A 26793-nucleotide genomic window follows, 5' to 3' on the forward strand; every position below is an offset into this window, starting at 1 on the left:
TTGTGCTGTATGTTTTCTATGACTAGAACTTTTTCACTTGCCACCTCCAACCCTCACAAGTACAAATGCCTTTGTGTAAGAGTGTTTTTCCAAATCACATGATTTACTGTAATGATAAATGACTCACTGTAGCAAAGTTCGTGTTTGAAATTGTAGTAGTAGCAACGTATTAAGAATCAAAATTTTGAAACAGCCTTAGGACATGAAAGTCTTACTCTTCTCGCCAGGATTAGGTTGGACGTATGCAGGCACGTAGATTCATGACACCTTGTTTTATTTGACCACAGACTCCTTTGGCCCCTACCCTTTCTCTGAAATGCAATAAATTTTCTCCTGGGAAATACTGGGAAGATGGAAAGTATCTTCTTTGCCCCTTGTGACAAAGAGGTGGAAAGGTGATTGGCAAAAGGGATACAGAGCTGGAGAAGCATGGAATGCGAGGCCTAGGGAGAAAGAAAGGGGTAGGGGAGCACCAGAGGGAGATGGGGAACAGACAGAGTGAAGGACAAATAGAACAAAAAGGGGAGGGGGGAAATAAATATATCAGGGATGGGGTAAGAAGGGGAGGGAGGCATTAACGGAAGGTAGAGAAGTCAATGTTCATGCCATCAGGTTGGAGGCTACCCAGACAGTATATAAGGTGTTGTTCCTCCAACCTGAGTGTGGCTTCATCTTGACAGTAGAGGAGGCTATGGATGGACATATCAGAATGGGAATGGGACGTGGAATTAAAATGTGTGGCCACTGGAGGGTTCTGCTTTCTCTGGGGGACAGAGCCAGATAATCAGCGAAACTGTCTTCCAACTTCCTGGGCGGGACAAAGCTATTTATATAAAGGAGCTGTGGTCGGTTTTCTCGCTTAGAAGCAAACCAGTCTGGTTCTCGATCGAAACTTTTCCGCGGGAAAAAGACTCAAGGGGTAAGTTTTAATCTTTCTTTCCATAGTCGTGAATTATTGTAGTGCCTCCGACTAAGGAACAATTAGTGGAAGGAAAATGAAAAGTATAGATTAGGCAAATTTGAAAGGGCTAAGAAATGGCGGGGGAGGTTACACCAAGCTCTGGCTGTGAATAAACAGGGAATGCTCGGCTTACTTGCCCTCACACTAGCAGCGGACAGCTCTGTTTCTGGCTGCTCCCAAGGAAGCCGCAGTTCCTTGCCGCCCTTCCCCTTGAGAAAAGACACATTCCGCTGGAAGAATGTAAAGAATCGACACTTCCTACTTGACAACACACAGAAAATTCTGCAGGAACTCAGCACACCAGGCAAGATCCATGGAAAAAAATACAGTCGACGTTTCGGGCCGAGACCCTTCGTGCTTGGTGTCGGTCTGTGCCCCTTGTGGAGCGCCGCGATTCGGCCTAACCACCATGTACTTTCTCTTTCCAAAACCGCCACCGCGCTTCACTTGAAACCAAGTCCAAAGTGCCGTAGTACCTCTGCCGGTCAGGAAGCACCTGTGGAGTTAAGTGGCCTCAGAGTTGTCCTCGACTGCAGTTCGATTTGATAAGGTTCCTCGACATAATTCGGATCCCCTCGGCAGATACTGCCTGTTCCACTGCGTTTTCAGCAGCCTTCCCCGCTTTTAGCTCAGAGTGCTTTTCACCACGGACGTGCAACGTCTCAGCACACCGATCTCTAAGGAAGGGAGATCTCATTCCCCCCACCTCTGAAACCAACACGATTCACTACAGAGTGAGATTGAGGCGGCACTCACGCCCCAAACCCCGGTTTGTGTGGCTGCTGTGTCATTTGCTGCCCGGTTACAAATTAGTGCCACGAAGTAATAGACAGTACACTGCCTATGATTAAAGGAATTATACTTATTAATCTAGCTAAAGATTAGTAAAGAAAAACAAAAAAAAGGGACACCAACAGAATCAACAAACTCATTCGTAAGGCCAGTGATGTTGTGGGGGTGGAACTGGACTCTCTGACGGTGGTGTCTGAAAAGAGGATGCTGTCCAAGTTGCATGCCATCTTGGAAATAACTCCCATCCTCTCCATAATGTACTGGTTAGGCACAGGAGTACATTCAGCCAGAGACTCATTCCACCGGCATGTAACACTGAGCGTCATAGAAAGTCATTCCTACCTGTGGCAAACAAACTTTGCAACTCCTCCCTCAGAGTGTCAGACACCCTGAGCCAATAGGCTGGTCCTGGACTTATTTCCACTTGGCATGATTAACTTGTTATTATTTAATCATTTATGGTTTTATATTGCTATATTTCTTCATTATTCTTGGTTGGTGCAGCTGTAAGGAAACCCAATTTCCCTTGGGATCAATAAAGTATGTCTGTCTGTCTGTCTGTCTAATTAAACAGTCAGAAGTGCACAAGTTCATCGAATCACGGTCGAATTCTACGAGCTGTTCTCCCCAGTGTCTTCTCCCTTCATATGCCACCGAACAAAAACTCCAAGACCAACCTTGGTGTCCCTCAACAACAAAACCTCCAGTTCCACCATCCTAATCCACGTGGACATTCCTCATCATCCCTTACCTTCGACAGTAACCCAAACAGGCTGAAAGCACAACAGACTGCTCTTACAGAACCGCTAAATGAATTACCTACAGCGTAACAGTAAAAATGTGAACCAGGACATCACACTTAAATAAACTGAATAAAGTTATATATATCTTTGTAATTTAAAGTATCTTTGTATTGCAACAAATTTCGCAGCACACGTCAGTGATATTAAACCAGATCCTAATTCTGAGATCTGCTCGCAGCACTCCCACTAAAGTTGGGTTATGGTTTATAAAGCTCTCTACTTCTGTGTTTACTGCCCCATCGAATGAAGGCCAGTGTCCCACATATTCGTTAATGGCATCATCTAACTAGGTTGCCACCTTCAAGGATCTGAGCGCCTACTCCAATGTGAATATCTCTGTTTGGAATGGTGGGAAGGCTTTTGGTTTAATCACTGGCTGGCCCCGTTAAGCTTCCTTGTCAAGGATGGCTTTCAGGATGTTGCTGGTAGGCCTCCAGACATGTTTTATGTCATTGGGTATCAAGGGTAAATGGTTAGAACCTGTGTTTAGAGATGGTGAGTACCTGGTACCTCTGTTGCGAATGTTACTTGTGACATATCAACCTATGGCTTATTGTGTCTTGCTATTTGTAAGTGTGAGTTACTTCATTTATGAAGGAGTTGAAAATGTAATTGAACACTGTATCAACAATGAACAGCCCCTTAAGTGGAGGGCAGGTAGTGTTGAGGAAGCAGGGAGTCTGCGGAAGGACTTTGACAGATTAGATGGAGGATGAAATGAAGTGTAGAGAAGTGTAGGATCATGCAGTTTGGTAGAAGGAATAAAGGTGTAGACTACATTCCAAACAGGGAGAAAATTCAGAAAGCTGAGGTGCAAAGGGACCTGGGAATCCTAGTGCAGGATTCCCTAAAGGTTAACTTGCAGGTTGAGTCAGTGGTTAGGAAGGCAAATGTGATGTTGGCATTTGTTTCGAAAGGACCAGAATATAAAAGCAAGGATATAATTCTGAGGCTTTATAAGGCAATATGGCCTTAAGATGGAATGAAGATCATTGATAAAGTAGCTTTAGACATTGTCCCGAGGAGCACATGGGGCAAGGATGATTGATCTGCAACACAACCATTTAAACTGTACATAATATGATTGGAGTTCATTCCCTTGATGCCCAGTAACTTCAGTGTTACCAGGGTGTTTTGATGCTACCCTCAAGTCAAATGTTGCCATGGAGTCAAGGGCAGTCACTCTCACCTCATTAACAGAATTCAGCCATGTGATTCATGTTTGGGACAACGATAATGTCTGAGACCAAGGTATCTTAGCAAAAACCAAACTGGCTTGGCAGAAGTAAGTTATTGGTGAGCAAGTATCACTTCATAACCCCATCAGTAAGCCCTTCTGTCACTTTGCTGAGTAGTTGGAGTGTTAATTTGCCCGTCATATTTGTTCTGCTCTATGTGAACAGGACATCCCTGAGCCATTTTCTTCATCGCCCAAAAACAAACCTCCACAAAGATCTGCTGGCTGAATTACGCGACGTCAGCTTGCTGAGGGGAACGGGCCTACAATCCTCAGACTTGCCTGATGTTGGGAGCCGGAGATGGAGATGGAGACGTCGAAAGCGATGTGCAAGGAAGCAGAAGCGAGGCAAACGGGCAGGGGTCCGTGCCAGGCAAAAAGCAAACCCTAGCCAGCCGGCTCTCCCATCCATTCTGCTCTCCAATGTCCACTCCCTGGACAAAAAAATGGACTACATCCGACTCCAACGTAATACTCGGCGGGAGTACAGAGTTTGCTCTGCGTTTGTCTTCACAGAGATGTGGCTCACTGATGGGATTTCGGACGCTGCCATCCAGCTAGACGGGCTAGCTTTGTTTCGTTCGGACGGAGATGCAGCTGTCTCCGGTAAGACTCGCGGTGGCGGTGTCTGTGTTTACATCGACACGGAATGGTGTAAGAACTCTGTGCTGGTTTCCAGACACTGCTCATCGTTAGTGGAGTTTGTGGCAGTTCGATGCAGACCATTTTATTTGCCACGGGAATTCACCTCTGTCCTTATATTCGGTGTCTACATTCGCCCCCCCCCCCCCAGCACTAATGCTAAGGAGGCGCTCTGTGAACTGTACGGGGCTATTAGCAAACTGCAGAACACCCTGATGGACTGTTTATTGTCGCCGGTGATTTTAACCACGCGAACCTTAAGTCAATGCTCCCCAAATTCCATCAGTAGGTGATGCATCATCAATAACTCTCTGAGACGGGAGGCGAACGATAGGCTTTTGTTAGCTGCAAGAGGCCACGATTAGCAGCAAGAGACCACCACACAACATCCTGGAGACTGAGGGAGGAGCAGTGCCTCCAATCGCCTTTATACAGGGGTCTGTGGGAGGAGCCACAGGAGCAGTCAGCAGGGGGGGGGCGTGTCCAGACAGGTGTATGTAGTTCACCACATTCACCCCCCCCCCCTTTGTTTTAAAAGAGAGTCCCCATGGGGCGAAGTTTCTTACAAGTATATTTGCAGGTTAAGTCTATCAGGTGATCAAATCTGTCGCTGCGATCTACGTAGCACCGGTGGTGATTGCACCAGTGCCGGTGGTTGTGCTGGCTCCGGCCTGACTTGAGGTGTCAGCCCATTAGGCGTCAGTAATCCCTCATGCGTGTGCGAGGCGCCCGGTATGCGAGTGTCGTGAGGAGTCTGTGTAGGGCTCGATGTGCGCGGTGTCTCGTGGGTATACACCTCGGTGGGTACGGGGTTCATAGTCACCGTGGAGTGTTGGGGGTAGGGGTCTTGTGCTCCTGCGAGCGCCAGGTCGCGGACGGAGACCATGTCCTCCCGCCCATCAGGTAAGACCACGGAGACATACTGGGGGTTCGCATGAAGTAGGTGAACCCTCTCGACCATCGGGGAGTATTTATTGCTCCGCGCATGTTTCTAGAGCAGCATTGGCCCTGGGGACGTCAGCCAAACTGGTAGGGTGGTCCCAGTGGCAGACTTCCTGGGAAAAGAAAAGAGTCGCTCATGAGGGGTGGCATTGGTGAACATGCATAACAGGGAGCGGATGGAATGGAGCGCCTCGGGGAGGACCTCCTGCCAGCGAGAGACCGGCAATCCCTTTGACTTAAGGGCTAAGAGTGTGGCCTTCCACACTGTGGCATTCTCCCTCTCCACCTGTTCATTTCCCTGGGGATTATAGATCGTGGTCCTACTAGTAGCAATGCCCTTAGCCAGCAGGTGCTGGCGCAGCTCATCACTCATAAAGGAGGACCCTCTATCACTGTGGATATAGCAGGGATATCCGAACAGAGTGAAGAGCTGGCGCAGGGCTTTTATGACGGATGTGGCAGTGGTATCGGTGCAGGGGTTGGCAAAGGGGAACCGCGAGTACTCGTCGATTATGTTGAGAAAGTAGACATAGCGGTCAGTGGAGGGAAGGGGGCCCTTAAAGTCGACACTCAGTCGCTCAAAGGGGCGGGTGGCCTTGATAAGTTGCGCCTTTTCAGGATGGTAGAAGTGCGGTTTGCACTCAGCGCAGACTTGGCAGTCCCTGGTCATCATTCTGATCTCCTCGAGGGAGTACGGCAGGTTCCGGGCTTTCACAAAATGGTAAAATTGGGTGACCCCCGGGTGGCAAAGATCTGCGTGGAGGGCGTATAGCCGGTCGTGCTGCGCGCTGGCACACGCTCCCCGGGATAGGGCATCAGGGGGCTCATTGAGCCTTCCAGGCCGGTACAGGATATCATAGTTGTAGGTGGAGAGTTCCATTCTCCACCGCAAAACCTTATCATTTTTGATTTTGCCCCGCTGTTGGTTGCTGAACATGAACGCAACTGAGCGCTGGTCAGTCAGCAAGGTGAACCTTTTGCCGGCGAGATAGTGCCTCCAGTGCCTAATAGCTTCCACTATGGCCTGGGCTTCTTTCTCCACTGCGGAGTGCCGAATTTCAGGGCCTTGAAGGGTACGAGAGAAGAATGCTACCAGCCTTCCTGCCTGATTGAGGGTAGCAGCCAGCGCGAAGTCGGAGGCATCACTCTCTACTTGGAAGAGAACGGTCTCGTCCACCGCATGCATCGTTGCTTTGGCAATGTCCCCTTTAATGCGGCTGAAGGCCGCGCGGGCCTCAGCTGAGAGGGGAAATGCGGCGGACTTGACCAGGGGGCGGGCCTTGTCTGTGTAGTGAGGGACCCATTGGGCGTCATAGGAAAAGAAGCCCAGACACCATTTGAGGGCTCTGAGGGTGATGGGAAGAGGGAGTTCCAACAGGGGGAGCATACGGTCAGGGTCAGGGCCAATGACCCCGTTCTCCATGACATACTCAAGAATAGCAAGTTGGGTGGTTCCAAACACACACTTGTCCCTGTTATAGGTAGGGTTAAGAGCTTTGGCCGCTTGGAAAAATCGTTGGAGGTTAGTGTCGTGATCCTGCCAGTCGTGACCACAGATGGTGATGTTATCCAGATATGGGAACGTGGCCTTCAGTTGGCACTGGTCCACCATCCGGTCCATCTCCCTCTGGAAGACAGAGACTCCATTCGTGACACCGAAGGGGACGCGCAGGAAGTGATAGAGCCTGCCGCCCGCCTCGAAGGTGGTGTAGGGGCGGTCCTCTGGGCGGATGGGGAGCTGATGGTAAGCGGATTTCAGGTCTATGGTCGAGTACACCTTGTACTGAGCTATCTGATTGACCATATCCGCGATGCGGGGTAGGGGGTACGCGTCAAGCTGCGTGAACCTATTGATGGTCTGACTATAGTCTACGACCATCCTATTTTTCTGCCCAGTCCGAACAACAACCACCTGGGCTCTCCAAGGACTTGTGCTTGGCTCAATGATCCCCTCCCTGAGCAGCCACTGCACCTCTGACTGAATGAAGGCCCTGTCCCCCGCGCTGTACCTCCTGCTTTTAGTTGCCACAGGTTTACAGTCGGGGGTCAGGTTGGCGAACAGCGGTGGGGGAGGGATCTTGAGGGTGGAGAGGCTGCAAGTGGTGTCAGTAGCGCAGCTGTTGGCATGGTGCTGGGTGGGATGTGCGGGTCGGTGTGTGTGTGTGTGGTCAGTAGCGGGGTATATGACGAAGCCCCACAAAACTGAGGATTTCTGACAGTGATTGGTGGGAGGGGCCCATCATACTCCATTGTCACACTTCTCAGGTGGCTCTGGAAGTCGAGCCCCAATAGCACAGGGGCACACAGTTGAGGCATGACCAGTAACGCAAAGTCCCAATATTCTGTGCCCTGCACCACCAATGTTGCTACACAACACCCCCCCCCCCCCCCCCGGATGTCTGTGGAATGTGATCCAGAAGCCATGGTGACACTCTGGCTTACCGGCCGTGTCACGAGTCCGCAGCGTTGCACTGTGTCCGGGTGAATAAAACTCTCAGTGCTGCCCGTGTCAAACAGGCAGCTAGTCCTGTGCCCCTCCACCAGGATGTGCATCATTGACCTTGCAAGCTGGTGTGGAGAGCTTTGGTCGAGGGTTACGGAGGCCAGAGCTGAATCGCCGTCTTGGTGCCCGGTAAGCACCCATGGGTCGGAGGCGGGGCGAGGTGGTGCCGACAAAGATGGCCGTACCCATGCCTCGTACGAGGCGGGCAGGCAAGATGGCGACGACCATGCCTCGCTCGTGGTTTAGACTTACAGGCCTTGGCGAAGTGGCCCTTCTTTCCGCAGCTGGAGCAGGTAGCTTCTCGGGCCGGGCAGCGTTTTCGGGGGTGCTTTTCGAGTCCGCAGAAGTAACACTGCGCGGACTTGCGACTGGCAGCAGCCATGGTTGGTTCACCAGAGGGTTGCGGGGAGTTCACGGAATCGCAAGTGGCAGCAGCCGTGGTCGATTCGCCGGCGGTGGCAGGGTCTGCAGCGTCCATGGGACCAGCGGGAGATTGTGCGGCTGGACAGCGTCAGCATTGTGCAGAGCAGCCTCCAGCGTGTCGGCCGGCTCGATCGCCGACTGTAAGGTAAGATCGGCGTTTTCCAGCAGCCGTTGGTGCACGTACACTGACCTGATCCCCGTAACGAAGGATGCTCGTACCAGGAGCTCTGCATGCTGTTCCGCCGTCAGTCCCCTGCAGTCGCAGGCCCGCACGAGTGTCTGTAGGGCCCGGACAAGCTCAGCGCTCGACTCTCTGGCCCGCTGCTGCTGCATCGCTAAGCGATGTCTTGCGTAGACAGTGTTCACCGGCCGCAGGTACTGTCTTTTGAGGGCATCCAGTGCCCCTTGGTAGGTCGGCAGGTCCCTGATTAGGGAGTATACCCGCGGACTGACTCTGGAGAGGAGAACTCTGTGCATGATAGCGGGCTCGGTCATACGAATCTCTTTCAGGTACAATTGGAAGCACGCAAGCCAGAGTTCAAAGGCAATGGCTGCTTCGGGAGATTGAGGATCAATGTCCAATCTGTCTGGTCATAAAATGCTCTCCATGTTTTAAAATTGCAGCTAATAAAATTGATGCACCATCAATAACTCTCGGAGACGGGAGGCAAATGATAGGCTTTTATTAGCTGCAAGAGACCACGATTAGCAGCAAGAGACCACCACACAACGTCCTGGAGACTGAGGGAGGAGCAGTGCCTCCAATCGCCTTTATACAGGGGTCTGTGGGAGGAGCCACAGGAGCAGTCAGCAGAGGGGCGTGTCCAGACAGGTATATGTAGTTCACCACAGTAGGTTTACACAAACATTCCTGATGCGTACTGGGCAGAGCCCCGCCCCCACCTCGGATACTCAGACCACATCTCTGTTATGCTAATCCCAGCATACAGACCGCTCGTCAGGCGCTCCAGACCAGTTCAGAAGCAGGTGAAAACCTGGCCAGCAGGAGCCATCTGTGCTCTTCAAGACTGCTTTGAGAACACTGACTGGCACATGTTCAGGGAGGCTGCAACCAATGGCGACTCTACCAACTTAGAGGAGTACACAGCATCAGTGACCAGCTACATCAGCAAGTGCGTTGATGATGTTACTCTGTCCAAGACCGTCACTATATGTGCCAACCAGAAGCCGTGGATGACTGCAGAGGTGCGTGTGCTGCTGAGGTCCCGCGACTCCGCCTTCAGAGCAGGCGACAAGGCAGCTTTAACAACAGCAAGGGCCAAACTGTCCCGAGCCATCAGAGGGGCAAAGTGTGCACATGCCCAGCTAATCCACAGTTACTTCCAGGACAGCGGCGACACATGGCACATGTGGAAGGGCATCCAGGACATCATCAATTACAAGACAACATCACCTGACTGTGCAGGTGATGCCTCCCTCCCAAGTGCACTGAATAACTTCTACGCCCGGTTTGAGGCGGAAAATGACCTGGCGGCAAGGAAGTCCACCCCTCCTGCCAATGACCAGGTGCTGTGTCTCTCCGTGGCCGACGTGAGAAGAACCCTGTGCACGGTCAACCCACGGAAGGCTGCTGGACCAGACAACATCCCTGGTAGAGTGCTCAGAGGATGTGCAGACCAGCTAGCAGATGTTCTCACTGACATCTTCAACATCTCCCTGAGCAGCGCCACCATTCCAACGTGCTTCAAGGCCGCCACCATCGTCCCTGTGCTGAAGAAGTCTTCAGTGTCCTGCCTAAATGACTACCGTCCCGTTGCACTTACATCCATCATCATGAAGTGTTTCGAGAGGCTCGTCATGAGGCATATCAAGACCCTGCTGCCCCCCTCATTGGACCCCCTGGAGTTTGCGTACCGTCCCAACCGCTCAACAGATGACGCCATTGCCACCACCCTCCACCTGGCCCTAACCCACCTGGACAAAAAAGACACACGTTCGGATGCTGTTCATAGACTTTAGTTCAGCATTCAACACAATCATCCCTCAGAAACTGATTGGAAAGCTGAGCCTATTGGGCCTGAACACCTCCCTCTGCAACTGGATCCTAGACTTCCTGACTGGGAGACCTCAGTCAGTCCGGATTGGGAGCAGCATCTCCAACACCATCACACTGAGCACGGGGGCTCCCCAGGGTTGCGTGCTCAGTCCACTGCTGTTCACTCTGCTGACCCACGACTGTGCTGCAACACACAGCTCGAACCATATCATCAAGTTCGCCGATGACACCACCGTGGTGGGTCTCATCAGCAAGAACGACGAGTCAGCTTACAGAGAGGAGGTGCAGCGGCTAACGGACTGGTGCAGAGCCAACAACCTGTCTCTTAATGTGAACAAAACAAAAGAAATGGTTGTTGACTTCAAGAGGGCACGGAGCGACCACTCCCCGCTGAATATCGATGGCTCCTCGATAGAGGTCGTAAAGAGCACCAGATTTCTTGGTGTTCACCTGATGGAGAATCTCACCTGGTCCCTCAAACACCAGCTCCATAGCAAAGAAAGCCCAGCAGCGTCTCTACTTTTTGCGAAGGCTGAGGAAAGTCCATCTCCCATCCCCCATCCTCATCACATTCTACAGAGGTTGTATTGAGAGCGTCCTGAGCAGCTGCATCACTGCCTGGTTCGGAAATTGCACCATCTCGGATCGCAAGACCCTGCAGCAGATAGTGAGGTCAGCTGAGAAGATCATCAGGGTCTCTCTTCACGCCATCACGGACATTTACACTACATGATGCATCCGAAAAGGAATCAGCATTATGAAGGACCCCATGCACCCCTCATACAATCTCTTCTCCCTCCTGCCGTCTGGGAAAAGGCTACGAAGCATTTGGGCTCTTACGACCAGACTATGTAACAGTTTCTTCCCCCAAGCTATCAGACTCCTCAATACCCGAAGCCCGGACTGACACCTTGCCCTACTGTCCTGTTTATTATTTATTGTAATGCCTGCACTGTTTTTGTGCACTTTATGCAGTCCTGTGTAGTTCTGTAGTCTAGTGTAGCTTTCTCTGTTTTTTTTAATTACGTAGTTCAGTCTTTTTGTACTGTGTCATGTAAACCCTGGTCCTGAAAAATGTTGTCTCATTTTCACTATGCACTGTAGCAGCAGTTATGGTCAAAATGACAATAAAAGTTGACTTGACTTGACTTGATTGTCTGGCGGATGTCAGTGTTGTAACTGTACTGGAAATCTCGGATAGAGACACAGCTGCTTCTGGAGTGCCAGAGTCTTCAGTACTGTATATTATTTGTTACTATCACCTTTCCTGTGTCCAGTGCTCTTACCCATCACGTGGAGTGAATTAAACTGGCTGAAAATCAGCTTCTGAGTTCGGCCCTACCCCTTCAGATTTTTGATCCTCCTTCCCCATGCCTCCTCTACCCCCTGACGACTGGGCATGGACCCTCTCCTGGCTTTTGCCCTGGTCATGGTTTTGATGATCTTTACACAATCTAACAGCAGCAGTCATTTATCCCTGAGCTTACATCTTGGTTTTCTTTTGGTCTAACAGGGAGAAAATGGCTGATGAGAACAGGCACCGCTTAATGAAAATAGCTGAAAATCTGGGTGAAGAGGAGGTGAGAGACCTGAGGTTCTTGTGCTCTGATCATATTCCAGCAGGCAAAGTTGTTAAGAATGCCCTAGAGTTATTTGAAGCACTGGAGCAACAAAACCTGGACATTATACCTGAACTCCTGTTTGTAATTCAGCAATTTAAGCAACTCTCCCATCTAAATATGCAGAAGGCTGAAGTGGAGGAGAAATTAAAACAACCTGGAAATTGTAAAATCCATCCTTACAGGTATTTTCCTTTTCTTTCTAATCATTTTATTTGAAATGGCACAGGAACAGGGCCTCTGCATATTCAAGTGCCTAGCCAAGAACCTCTGTCATATCCACCACAAGCACATTCAGGCACCCACCACTTTATGTAAAAAATTGGCTCCGCACAGCTCTTCTAAACTTGCTCCCTCTCACCTTAAATGCATACTCCTTAAAAATTACTTCCTGAAGCCAGAGTTAATTCAATCATGTAGTCACCAATTTTAACTTCCTCCTACCATGCCTAAAGGGTTTGAATCCTGACTGGAAGTTAGCTAATTGATTCTCACTAGTCTCATAGCTTCTCAGGACATCTGGTGGATGGCAGCCAGAGTGAAACTGGTGGCAGGACATTCATGGTCTCATGCCGTCCCTGTCAGGGAGGTGAGGGAGAGCAGAGAGAGTGCCTTTAACTGCCTAAGAAATCAATTATCAGCAAAAAAAGTAAGTTGCTGGAGGAACTCAGTAGGTCAGGCAGCATCTATGAAGGGGAAGGATTCTTGTGTTGGTCTTGCCTTGAAGGAATTGTTCTGAGGAAGGGTCCTCAACCTGAAGCATTGACTATGTTCCTCTTTGCACTAATCATGGTTCATGTGATGAGTCTGTCAAGCATTTTCTGTTCTTGTTTAGGATTTTCAGTACCGGCTGTCTCTGGATTTTCATAGAATAAGTGATGAACACTTCTTTCATTTCTGTTTTCTGGACCTTTGCTCACAAAATTGCTCAACCCTGAGTGCCCTTAAACTAATCCATTACCAGAATGACCCATTACCCATTTAAAGGTAATTCTATTACTGTACCTCTCTAATTATCTGTGATCTTTCACATTTCCAGGATGGTTTTGGTGTCTTTTTCTGTGAAAAGAGATGCAAAATACTTATTTCATTTCTCTGTTCCCCATTACAATTTCCCTGGTCTCAATCCACTTTGATTTTAGTCATTTTATTCCCTTTCTATAGAAGTTCTCATAGTCGAATTTACATTTCTTCCTGAACCACGTGTTTACAAAGTTACAGTACCTTGTAAAAGTATTCAGCCCCCAATCCTTTGTTCACATAAATGAACATTGCAACCAGGCATTTTGATCAATTTAACTGAGAATTTTATTTGTGAATCACATGGTCCTTTTTTTCCACAGTCCAATAAACAGGAAAAATGGTAAAGCATAAAAAATTAAAGTATTCAAAAACTGAAATGTCAGCAGTTCAAAAGTATTCATCTCCCTTTGTTCAGCACTTAGTTCCACCATCTCTTGCAACTATTACAGCTAGTAATCTTTTTGGTTAAGTCTCTATTAGGTTTACACAATGTAATGGAGCAAGATTTGCCCATTCTTCCTTGCAAAATGTCTCAAGCTGTATCAGGTTAGTTAGGGAGCAGCGGTGGACAGCAATCTTGAGGTCTTACCAGAGATGTTCAATGGGGTTAAGGTCAGGACTCTGACTGGGTTTCTCAAGGAGGTAAACTTTCTTCATTTTCAGCCACTCCGTGGCTGTTCTGGCAATGTGCTTTGGGTTGTTATCCTGCTAAAAGATGAATTTCCTCTCCAATTTTAGCTTTTTGGCAGAGTCTAGCAGGTTTTTATCCAGGATCCCTCTCTATTTAGTAGAATTCAATCCTGACCAGATTTCCAGTCCCTGCTGCAGAAAAGCATCCCTCAAATATGAGAAAATCTATAGATGCTGGAAATCCAAGCAACACAGACAAAATGCTGGAAGAACTCAGCAGGCCAGGCAGCATCTATGGAAAAGAGAAAACAGTCAACGTTTCAGTCATGAAGGATCTTGGCCTGAAACGTTGACTGTTTACTCTTTTCCATAGAAGCTGCCTGGCCTGCTGAGTTCCTCCAGCATTTTGTAGGTGTTGCTTGAAAAGCACCCCAATAGCCTGATGCTACCTTCACTATATTTTCCAGTGAGGATGGTGTTACCTGGCTGATGTACGATACAAGATTTATGCCGCACATACCACTTAGTGTTGAGGCCAAAAAGTTCCACTTTAGTCTCATTTGACCACAAGACCTTCTTCCACATCTTTACAGTATCTTCTAAGTGATGCTTTGCAAAATCTTTACGGGCAGGGATATACTTTTTTTAAGCCAAGGCTACTTCTATAAATACCCTTTTATGCAAGGCCTGAGAGATTGTGGAGCCATGAGGAGGTATTTATTCAGGTGATCCTCCAATTGTAGCCAATGACTTTTGAACTCCCTCAGAGTGATTGTTAGTGCCATGGTAGCCTCCCTTATATGTGCCATTCTTCTCCAGCGACTAAGTTTAGAGGAGTGGTCTGACCTAGGCAGTGTGACTATGGTTTCATATTTTCCCATATTTTCACGATGGACTGCACTGAGCTCCAAGGTATGTTCAATGCCCTTGTGATGGTCTTGTATCCTTCCCCAGATTTGTGCTTCTCTATTATCATTTCCTCAACCTACCTTGAATGCTTTTCTTGTCTTCATTTTGGTTTGGTCTGTTGAAAATCTACCATATTGTTGGACCTTACAGAGAGAAGGGGTATTTATTCAGGTGATCCTCCAATTTTCTACATGGGTGAGTTAATAAGGTGATATATTCAGCACCCGAGGAAAGTTAGTGTAGTAATTACAAAGGGATGAATATTTTTTCAGCCTCACAATTTTGGTTTTTAATTTTTAGTAAACTGTTGTCAGGTTTTAGAATTTTGATTTGATGTGATGCACAATATTTTGTAGATTAATTCAAAAAATCTGACTTCAATATATTTTATGTTTAGAAAAGGATTCAGTAAAATGTGAAAATAACTGTGGTCGTGAGTACTTTTTCAAGGCACTGGACCTTTCTTAATTAATGCCTTTGTTTTTTCTGACTTACTTCCAACGATCAGGCTTAACATACATATTTTTTTCAATGTAAAGCTATCTTAAATTTCATCTGTTGATACAACCGGCCATTTTCTTTTGAGTTTTGTTTTGCCTTAAACATTTTATATTTTCTATAAATTATGCACAAATTCATATCATTTAATTACTATAGCCAATATATCTCACATTTTACAGTTTGTTTTGTTCAGATTTAAGATTCTAGTTTCAGATTGAACCAAATCACTTACATTTTTCATGTAAAATTAATCACATTATGATCACTATTAAAGGGCCTTTAACTACCAGATTACCAATTACCCCTTCTCAAAGTTCAAAGTAAAATTTATTATCAGAGTACATACATGTCATCACAGGATTCTTTTTCCTGCGGGCATACTTAGCAAATCTATAGAACGGTAACTGCAAACAGGATTAATGAACAGCAAACTGTGCAAATGTAAATATAAGTAAATAACGAGGATGAAATAACAAGATAAAATCTTTAAAGTGAGATCATTGGTTGTGGAAACACCAGAAATAGAATGAGTGCAGCTATCCTATTTTGTTCAAGAGCCTGATGGTAGAGGGATAGTAACTGTTCTTGAACCTGGTGGTGTGAGTCCAGAGGCTCCTGTACCTTCTACCTGATGGCAGCAGCAAGAAAAGATCATGGCCTGGTGGTGAGGATATTTGATGATGGATGCTGCTTTTCTATGGCAATGTTTCATGTAGATGTGCACAATGGTTGAGAGGATTTTACCCGTGATGTACTAGGCTGAATCCACTACCTCTTGTAACATTTTCCACTCAAAGCTACTGGTGTTCCCATACCAGGCCGGAATGCAGTTAGTCAATACACTTTCCACTGCATATCTATAGAAGTTTTCTGATGATGTGCCGAATCTCCGCAGACTCCTGAGGAAGTAGAGGTGCTGTTGTGCTTTCTTTGCAATTATATTTATATGACATGTCCAGGACAGGTCCTCAGAGATGGTGACACTCAGGAATTTAAACATATAAGATAATTAAGGTTTTGGACACGTTAGAGGCAGGAAAAATGTTCCCGATGTTGGGGGAAGTCCAGAACCAGAGGCCACAGTTTAAGAATAAGGGGTAGGCCATTTAGAACAGAGTTGAGGAAAAACTTTGTGAATCTGGATTTGTGAATCTGTGAGCATCTATGGAATACTCTGCCTCAGAAGGCAGTGGAGGCCAATTCTCTGGATGCTTTCAAGAAAGAGTTAGATAGAGCTTCTAAAGATAGCAGAGTCAAGGGATATGGGGAGAAGGCAGGAACGGGGTACTAATTGTGGATGATCACATTGAATGGCGGTGCTGGCTCGAAGGGCAAAATGGCCTACTCCTGCACCTATTGTCTGTTGTCTAAAGTTACTGACCTTCTCTACCTCTGAAGCTTTGATGATTACTGGCTCATGGACCTCTGGCTTCCCTCTCCTGAAGTCTACTATCAGTTCCTGGGTCTTGCTGACGTTGTGTTAGGGGTGTTGTTATTACATCACTCAGCCAAATTTTCAATCACCCTCCGGTATGCTGATTCATCAGTACCTTTGATACAGCCCACAACAGTGGTGTCATCAGTAAACTAGTATATGGTGTTGGGGCTGTACTTAGTCACACAGACATACAGTAGGTGTAAAGTGAGTAGAGCAGGGTGCTAAGTACTTGGATTTCCAGCATCTGCAGATTTTCTCGTTTGAGATTGTGGAGGAGATGTTTTTGCTGATGTGAACCGACTGCAGTCCGCAAGTGAGGAAATCCAGGATCCAATTGCGTAAGGGGGTTTTGAGGCCCAGGTCTCAGAGTTTCTCTGAGTTGTATCTGTAATACATAATAACGGTACGTAAGACCATAAGACCTTGGAGCAGAATTAGGCCATTCATCCCACTGATTCTGCTCTTCAATTTCATCATGGCTGATTTATTATCCCTCTCAACTCTATTTCTCCTGCCTTCTCCTTGTAACCGTTGACATCCTGACTAATCAAGACCTTATCAGTCTCTGCTTTAAATATACCCAGTGACTTGGTCTCATAGCCAACTGTAGTAATGGATTCTACAAATTCACTACCCTTTGGCTAAAGAATTTCCTCCCCCCCTGTTCTAAAGGGACGTTCTTCCATTCTGAGGCTGTGCCCTCTAGTCCTGGACTCCCCCATTATAGGAAACATCCTCTCCACATCTACTAGGCCTTTCAATATTCAATATGTTTCATTGAGATTCCCTCCTCTTCTAAACTCCAGTGAATACAGGGCCAGAGCCATCAAACACTCCTCATATGTTAACCCTTTCATCCTTGGGATAATACATGATCAAAGTAGTTTGTTGGTGCTTCAACATCCTGATCTTATATTCTCCACAAATTCCTGCTAAATGCCATTTCTATCATTTGGTTTTGCCCAGTCAATATGTAGATTAAAATTCCCATTGTTATTGTATTGTACTGCATTTCTTGTACAGAGTACTAATGTCTCTGCTTAAAGCAATGCTGACTTTTCTTAGGGCCTGATATATATCTCCCATCTGTCCTCAATAGATTTGGCTTCTTGGAGCAAAATATATAGATGCTGGAAACCCAGAAAGAAAACAGAGAATGGTGGAAGCAATCTGCAGGTCAGGCAGCATTCATGGAGAGAGAAATAGAGTAAACAGTTCAGGACAAGAACCTTCCATGGAAACGGTTAAGTTTTTAACAAAAACTTGAGTATTTTAAGTTTCAGAAAGGGGAAGGTTGTGAGACAGGTACAAACATGCCTATGTTAAGGTGCAGAATAGAGTGGTTAAAATAATAACAATAACAACTTGGCAGTTACAGACAGAAGAGAAAGAAGAAATAAATAGAAATGGAAAGAATCAGGTGCACCTCTGGAGAGAATGAAAATAATGGGTAGTTACCTGAAATTGAGGAAGAGAGGAAGGAGGGAGGACTCCAAGCCAGACTAAACCAGTGGGGCATAAAGCTTCCTCTAGTCAGTATCTCGTTAGCAAATGTACAGACTCTGGAGAATAAGATAGAAGACCTAAGGAACAAGATTAGTGTATTGGAGAGAAATGAGGGATTGCTGCGACCTCTGTTTAACAGACACATGGCTCACCTCAGACATGCCGGATAGAAGGCTTGAGGGTTTCCTGATCCATCAGATGGACCAGACTGCTGATTCGAATAGAGAAGGTGGGGATCTGTGTTACATGATAAACTCTTCATGATGCTTCTGTGTAGAGGACTTGTCATACTCTGGTTCCCCCAATTGGGAACATCTAATGATTCAGTGCCATCCACTCTACTTACCGAGAAGTTTCTCCTCCGTGATCCTGATGGCAGTTTACATACCACCGAAGCTGCTGTTAAACAAGCACTTGATTCTTTGAGTTCTGTGATTAACAAACAAGAAGCAGCCTACCCTGATGCATTTCAAATCATTTCTGGGGACTTCATTTAAGCTTTCTTAAAGAAATTACTGCCAAATTATCACCAACATATCACATGCAGCACCAGGGGTCCCAAAACAATCAACCACTGCTATACAACCATAAGGAATGCCTACTGTTCCAACTCTAGACCACATTTCAGGAAATCTGATCATCTGGCTGTACTCCTCCTACCTGCCTACAGTCAGGGGCTAACGAGCAAGGCTCCAGTGATAAGGACAATGAAGAGATGGTCCCAGGAGGCTAGGGGACCACTTTGAGTCGATGGTCTGGACCTTGTTCAAGGGCACATGGTTGTCATGGACTTTATAAGGTCAGTTGTGGATGAGAGTGTCCCCACAAAATCATTTAATCTTTCCCCAACCAGAAGACCTGGATGAATCAAGAGATCTAAATTCTGCTGAGGGACAGATCAGTTGCATTCAGGTCTGGCGACCAAGTAAAATACAAGAGGTCCAGATGCGACCTCTGGAAAACCATCTCACATGTGAAGTAACAATTATAGACAACACTGGAATCATAGAATGACATCCGGCAGCTGTGCCAGGGCTTGAATGGTATCAACTCCTACAAAGTAAAAACAAAAGGACAAGAGTGACAACAAGGTTTTGCCCCCAGGGGGCTCAAGGCATTTTATGCTCGCTTTGATTGACAAAACTTGGAGGCACCTGCACAGACTCCCACAGCCCCCAGTGACCCATGAATTCAGTCTCTGAGGCTGACGTGAGAGCATCCTTCAGGAGGGTGAACCCATGGACAGCATCTGGCCCAGACGGGGTAGCTGGCTGAGTACTGAAGACCTGTACTGATCAACAGGGTAGAGTGTTCACTGATATCTTCACCCTCTCACTTTGACAGTCCGAGGTATCCAGCAACTTCAAGCAGGCTTCAATTATACAGGTCCCCAAGAGGAATGTGGTAAACTGCCTCAATGACTATTGTCCAGTAGCACTTAGATCCACAGTGATGAAGTGTTTTGAGGGGTTGGTGATGAAACATCAACTCCTTGCCTGAAGAGAGACTTTGGATCAGCTCCAATTTGCCAACCATCACAACAGACCAATAGCAAATGCCTTTCATTGGCTCTTCTCTCAACCCTGGAGCATCTAGACAGTGACACATCAGGATGCTCTTCACTAATTACAGCTCAGCATTCAATCCTATCTTCCCCTCTAAATTAATCAATAACATCCAAGACCTTGGCTTCAATGCCTCCTTGTGTGACTGATCCTCAGTTTTCTCACTTGCAGACCCCAGTCAGTTTAGATTGGCAGCAACATTTCCTCCACAGTCACCATTGGTACAGGTGCACCACATGGCTGCGTGCCCAGCTCCATGCTAAACTTGCTTTAGACTCATGACTGCAAGGCTAAGCACATCTCCAATGCCATATTTAAGTTTGCTGATGATACCACTTTTGTTGGCCAAATATTAGGTGGTGATAAATTAGCATAAAGGAGATAGACTGAAAATCTGATTAAATGGAGCCACAAGAACAATCTCTCACCCAACATCACCAAAGCCAAAGAGCTGATTATTGACTACAGGAGGAAGAAATTGGTGGGTTCATGAGCCACTCCTCTTTGGAGGATCAGAGGTGGAGAGGGTCAGCAACTTCAAATTCATCAGCACTATCATTTCAGGGGATATATCCTGGGTCCAGTATGTAGCTGCCATTACAAGGAAAGCACAGTAGCACCTTTACTTTTTTGAAAGTCTGCAAATGTTTGGTATGTCATCTAAAACTTTGACAAACTTTTGTCGATGCGCAGTGGAAAGTATACTGACTGATTGCATCACAGTCTGGTATGGAAATATTAATGCTCTTGAATGGAAAATCCTACAAAAAAGAGAGGATACAGCAACAATCACATCTTCATGTAAGTCCTAAAGCTAGATAAAGAGAACCCAATTAAATAACACAAAAGCATTATACTTATTCATTTATTTATTGAGAAAAATGACCCCATATTAAATATATTTGTTGGAAAAAGTATGTGAACCTTTGCTTTCAGTAACTGGTGTGACCACCCCCCCTACCCCGTACAGCAATAACTTCAACCAAACATTTCCAGTAACTGATGATTAGTCCTGCACATCAGTTTGGAGGACTTTTAGGCCATCCTTCCTTACAAAACTGCTTCAACTTTAGGATGTCAGTGGATTTCCTTGCATGAATTGCTTGCTTCAGATAATTCCACAACATTTCTATGGGATTAAGCTCAGAAGTTTGACTCCAACATTCCAAAAATGAATCCATTCCATTGTTGATTTACTCTTGTCTTCGGATCATTGTCTTGTTGCATTATCTAACTTCTATTAAGCTTCAGGTGACAGACTGTTATCCTGCTATCCTCCTGTAAAATGTCTTGATACAATTTTGAATTCATCGTTCCCTCAACGATTGCAAGTTGTTCAAGCCCTGAGACAGCAAAGCAACACCAAACCATGATGCTCCTTCCACTATGCTTCACAGTTGGGATGAGGTTTTGGTGATGGTGTGTAGTGCTGTTTTCCTTCCCAACATGGCAATGGGCATTTCTGCCAAAAAGTTCAACTTTTGTCTCATCAGTCCACAAAACATTGTCCCAGAAGTGTTGTAAAACATCTAGGTGGTCTCTTAGAAACTTGAAGCGTGCAGCAATGTTTTTTTTTGGAGACCAGTGGTGTCCTTCCATGAACACCATTCTTGTTCAGCGTTTTCCTTATAGTGGACCCAGGAACAGAGACTTCAACAAGTTCTAAGATTTCTGCGGGTCTTTTGCTGTTACCCTTGGGTTCTTTTTCACCTCTTTCAGCATTGCGTGTTGTGCTCCTGCTGTGAGCTTTGTAGATGCCCACTCCGAGGGAGAATAACAACAGTATTGAATTTCATCCATTTGTAGATAATTTCTCGTACCATGGACCGTAGATGATCCTTGGAAAGTTGTTTCGATCGAGGCATGGTACACATAAATAGATCTTTCCCTATCAGTAACCTGACTTAGTGTACCTTTTTTATAGGGCAAGGCACCTCTACAACCCACAACTCCAATCTCATCTCATTGATTGGAAAACCTGACTCCAAATAGCTTTTGCAGAAGCCATTACCCCAGACGTTCACATACTTTTTCCAACAAATACATATAATATTGGATCATTTTTCTCAGTAAATAAATAAATGAACAAGTATTGGGTTTTTTGTGTTATTTATTTAATTGGGTCCTCCTTATTTGGTTTTGGACTTGCATGAAGATCTGATCACATTTTAGGTCATATTTAGGTTCAAGAACATCAGGCTCTTGAACCAGGAAGGATAACTACAGCAAACCTCACTCACCTAACACCTAACATTGGGGAAGGGAGTTGGAAATTCTCCAACTTCCGGTAATTCCCTCCCTCTCCCTTCCCCCATCCCACCTTCACTGCTGCCTATCACCTCACATGACTCTGCCTTCTTCTACTACCCATAGTGCTTTCCCCTTAGATTCTTTCTTCACCTCTCTTGCCTATACCCTCCCTGCTTCTCCTCCCCCACCCCTTGATCTTTCCTCTGATTGGTTTTCCACCCTCCCCCCACCTTCTCTTTAGGGCCCCTGCCCCCTCCTTCTTTAGTCCTGACAAAGGGTCTCGACCCGAAACGTTGACTGCTTCTTTCAACGGATGCTGCCCGACCTGCTGAGTTCATCCAGCTTTTTTGTATGCCTTGATTTGACCACAGCATCTGCAGTGTACTTTGTGTTTACACACCAGTCCTCGTTGAAAGATCAGCAGTGGAAAGAGTGAGCAGTTTCAAATTCCTTGGTGCCAACATCTCTGGCTTATGTTACAGAGAGTTAATCTCAGCCAAACTGGCATTGAAAAGAGGTGCTATTATCCTGGAGTGATTTATCTCAATTACTCCAGGATAAGAAAAAACAAAAAATAATTAAGAATCTTGCTTTGATTGCCATCCTGTGACAATGATGGTATGTAGGTTGGGTGAAAACAGACTGAAATTATGAATCCACACCCTTTAAAATCTCAAAGTAAGATTGGCCGTTTAAAGAGAGCCAATGCCCACCTGAGCAGAGAAATCTTGGAAAGTAAAAGCTGCTGATAACACCAAGATTTCCTGTCATTGGTTTATCAAACGGTTGATTTAAGAATTTGTTGTTCCTTTCTGTGCCTGTGGCACATCGGGTGGCAACCTTGCTGTTTTTTAGCATTTGTCTGTTTTTTCTTTATGAGGCCAAGTTGCTAACTTGATGCTCAAGCCAGCACAGATGGAAAGTGTGCAAGGAGCTGGCTGGGTTTGAACCTGGGACGATTCACCTCAAAATACGGTGCTGATGCCACTGCATCACTGGCCAGCCGGTTTCAGTATTGAGAAAAGAATATTAATTTCTAACTTTAGAAATTCTAGAAGAATCCCTTTCAGATATCAATCCCAAAACTTCTTTCTTGTTTCTGTTTAAGAGTGCTGCTGTATAACATTTCCAAGCAGATCGATGATAAAGAGCTTAAGGGGATCATTTATCTATTGAATATACCCAAGGGAAAGTGCCAGAACATCAAGGTAAGCAGAAGTGAGTTGGGTGGTTCCATTGGGAATGCAATAAACTTACGAAAACAGGATTTGGTGTGGGTTCCTCAATGCCTCATGACTACTCCTCTGTTCAAAACAATCCTGTCTGTTCTGCACCAGTCCCCCATAATCTCCAATTACCTGACCTATTGAATAATGATCTGGCTTCCAAATCCCCTTGCATGGAGAATTCCACAAGTTCACAACCCTCTGCAATAATCCCTATGAACATCAGCTTTCAATGATCAGCCCTGAATTTTGTAACTACCTCCCTTCACTGGAGACTCTCTCACCAGTGGAAACCCTTATTATGTCCTTCAGGACCTTAAATTATTTAATAAGATCACCCTCATTCTTCTAAACTCCAGAGATTGTCAAACTAATTTCAATAGCTGACTGCAAGAGGGATGTGTTGCATTTGTGCAGTGTTGTCTGTACTTCAAATTACATGAATCCCCATCATTAAGAAGTAGATTTCCTTTTGTTTTAGTTTCAGAGACACATCACGGTAACAGGCCCTTCTGGCCTAACAAGCCCATGCTGCCCAGTGACACCCATGTGACCAATTCACTTACTAACCCATACATCTTTGGAATCTGGGAGGAAACCCACTCAGTCACACAGAGAATGTACAAACTCCCTACGGGCAGTTTCAGAATTGAACACAGGTTGCTGGTGTTGTATTAGCATTATGCTAACCACTAAAGTATATGCTGCTCCTAAAAGTAAAATCAATTTTTTGATAGAACGTAAGGCATTACTTTTGGGTGGCTGGCTTGTTGAAGGTGGTGTATAACTGATTAGTACAAACAGAAGGAACTTGAATGCAATGTCAACTCATCTTGACCAATATAACAATGCAGCATCTTTCCCTTTATTTAAGCCAGATTTCCAAGCAGGGCCACAGCAGGAGACTAGCAGAGCAAAGTTTGTGTCGGAACGTGATCAGACTCATCTGTGCCATCTTCATTTGGTGAAATGGCTTAGTCTTTGGGTTGACATTCAGATGAAGATTTGATGGTAATTCGGTGTCTCTGAACCAATGATTTTTGGGATAGGACAGACAAACAGATTTTTAAAAATTTCAGCTATTAGAAGTAGTCTAATGCTTAAAGGGTCCAGATGACTGGCCTTGTCCCAAAACTGTGTGCTCCTTTCCACCAATTCTGCCTGACCTGCTGAGTTCCTCCAGCATTTTATTAGTATTACTCTGGATCTCCAACACCTACAGAATCTCTTGTGTTTATTATTAGAAGAAGTGTTCCTGTTTTGTCTCATTTTAGAATTTTATGGATATTTGCACTGAACTGGAAAAAAAAGAAAACATTTCACCGGATAACCTAACGTGTTTGCTGGAAGCCCTGGTGGGAATGAAAAGAAAAGACCTGGTAAAGCAAGTGAAAAATTACCAGAATGAGGCAAGAGGTAAGCCTGAAGGTCTGCAAGCAATGTATCACCTGGTGTTTGCTTTTGCTTTAGATTGTTATTGAGAATAGGACCTGAAAAAGAGTGTGGGGTGGGGGTTGGACAAGAATCAACTGGTTTCTTTAATAATGACTAATGTAAGTCCATTCCAAAAGTTGACAAGCGGCATGTTCCTCCTAAAACACAAAAAAACTCATAGAAAACCTACAGCAGAATGCAGGTCCTTCGACCCACGAAGTTGTGCCGAACATGTCCCTACCTTAGAAATTACTAGGCTTACCCATAGCTCTCTATTTTACTAAGCTCCATGTACCTTTCCAAAAGTCTCTTAAAATACCCTATTGTATCCACCTCCACCACCGTTGCTGGCAGCCCATTCCACGCACTCACCACTCTCTGCGTAAAAAAACTTACCCCTTACATCTCCTCTGTACCTACTCCCAAGCACCTCCCTGTGTCCTCTTGGGCAACCATTTCAGCCCTGGGAAAAAGCCTCTGACTATCCACACAATCAATGCCTCTAATCATCTTATTCACCTCTATCAGGTCACCTCTCATCCTGCTGAGTTACCATTTTACTTATTTGTGAAGTGTTTCTCCCATGCATAATCAATCCACTTGTCCCACACTCAGCATCAAGTACACATTGAACTAATCTTATTTGCCAACTTACCCTGGATCCCTTGGTTTTACAGCCTTCTAAGTCTTGGCAATTCAAGTGCTCATTTATATACAGTGGATTCCAGTTAATTGGGACCAGTACATTTTGTCCCAATTAAGTGGCTGTGCCAATTAGCCAGCTTCATAGAAATAGTTAAAAGGCAGTTTCTCATATGCTCAAACAATATCAGTTTGAGGACAATATGAGTGAGGTTGATGTTCTGGAGCATGTTGATATTAAGGGAGAAGAGGTGTTGGAGTTGTTAAAATACATTAGGATGGATAAGTCCCCGGGGCCTGATGGAATATTCCCCAGGCTGCTCCACGAGGTGAGGGAAGAGATTGCTGAGCCTCTGGCTAGGATTTTTATGTCCTTGTTGTCCACGGGAATGGTACCGGAGGATTGGAGGGAGGTGAATGTTGTCCCCTTGTTCAAAAAAGCTAGTAGGGATAGACTGGGTAATTATAGACCAATGAGCCTTATGTCTGTGGTGGGAAAGCTGTTGGAAAAGATTCTTAGAGATAGAATCTATGGACATTTAGAGAATCATGTTCTGATCAGGGACAGTCAGCGTGGCTTTGTGAAGGGTAGATCATGTCTAACAAGCCTGATAGAGTTCTTTGAGGAGGTGAGCAGGCAGATAGGTCAGGGTAGTGCAGTGGATGAGATCTACATAGATTTTAGTAAGGCATTTGACAAGGGTCCACATGGTAGGCTTATTCAGAAAGTCAGAAGGCATGGGATCCAGGGAAGTTTGGAAGTTTGGCCAGGATTGGCTTGCCTGCAAAAAGCAGAGGGTCGTGGTGGAGGGAATACATTCAGATTGGAGAGTTGTGACTAGTGGTGTCCCACAAGGATCGGTTCTGGGACCTCTACTTTTCGTGATTTTTATTAATGACCTGGATGTGGGGGTAGAAGGGTGGGTTGGCAAGTTTGCAGATGATAGAAAGGTTGGTGGTGTTGTGGATAGTGTTGAGGATTGTCAAAGATTGAAGAGAGACATTGATAGGATGCAGAAGTGGCAGATGGAGTTCAACCCGGGCAAGTGTGAGGTGGTACACTTTGGAAGGACAAACTCCAAGGCAGAGTACAAAGTAAATGGCAGGATATTTGGTAGTGTGGAGGAGCAGAGGGATCTGGGGGTACATGTCCACAGATCCCTGAAAGCTACCTCACAGGTAGATAGGGTAGTTAAGAAAGCTTATGGGGTGTTAGCTTTCATAAGTCGAGGGATAGAGTTTAAGAGTCGTGAGGTAATGATGCAGCTCTATAAAACTCTGGTTAGGCCACACTTGGAGTACTGTGTCCAGTTCTGGTCGCCTCACCTTAGGAAGGATGTGGAAGCATTGGAAAGGGTACAGAGGAGATTTACCAAGATGCTGCCTGGTTTAGAGAGTATGTATTATGATCAGAGATTAAGGGAGCTAGGGCTTTACTCTTTGGAGAGAAGGAGGATGAGAGGAGACATGATAGGAGACAAGATATTAAGAGGAATAGATAGAGTGGACAGCCAGCACCTCTTCCCCAGGGCATCGCTGCTCAATACAAGAGGGCACGGCTTTAAGGTAAGGGGTGGGAAGTTGAAGGGGGATATTAGAGGAAGGTTTTTTACAGAGTGGTTAGTGCGTGGAATGCACTGCCTGAGTCAGTGGTGGAGGCAGATACACTAGTGAAATTTAAGAGACTTCCAGACAGGTATATGGAGGAATTTAAGGTGGGGGGAGTTATA

The 26793-nt window shown here is 45.9% G+C and overlaps 1 protein-coding gene across 3 annotated transcripts in view; it reads left to right on the top strand.

Annotated features, from left to right (window-relative positions):
- The first annotated feature begins 663 nt into the window (after positions 1 to 663).
- The window catches only part of LOC140728149 (caspase-3-like), a 59550-nt gene continuing 33420 nt past the window's right edge, over positions 664 to 26793 (top strand). Inside the window, exons 1-4 of one of the 3 annotated variants that reach the window (XM_073046393.1) lie at positions 664 to 919; positions 11834 to 12124; positions 22870 to 22969; positions 24262 to 24403. In XM_073046393.1, coding sequence (XP_072902494.1) covers positions 11841 to 12124; positions 22870 to 22969; positions 24262 to 24403 — 526 coding nt within the window. In that variant the 5' untranslated portion in view covers positions 664 to 919; positions 11834 to 11840. The remainder of the gene's footprint in view (positions 920 to 11833; positions 12125 to 22869; positions 22970 to 24261; positions 24404 to 26793) is intronic. The other 2 variants (XM_073046392.1, XM_073046394.1) reach the window with 2 other exon arrangements.

Source organism: Hemitrygon akajei, chromosome 5, assembly GCF_048418815.1.
Source record: "Hemitrygon akajei chromosome 5, sHemAka1.3, whole genome shotgun sequence".
NCBI classification, from domain to species: domain Eukaryota; kingdom Metazoa; phylum Chordata; class Chondrichthyes; order Myliobatiformes; family Dasyatidae; genus Hemitrygon; species Hemitrygon akajei.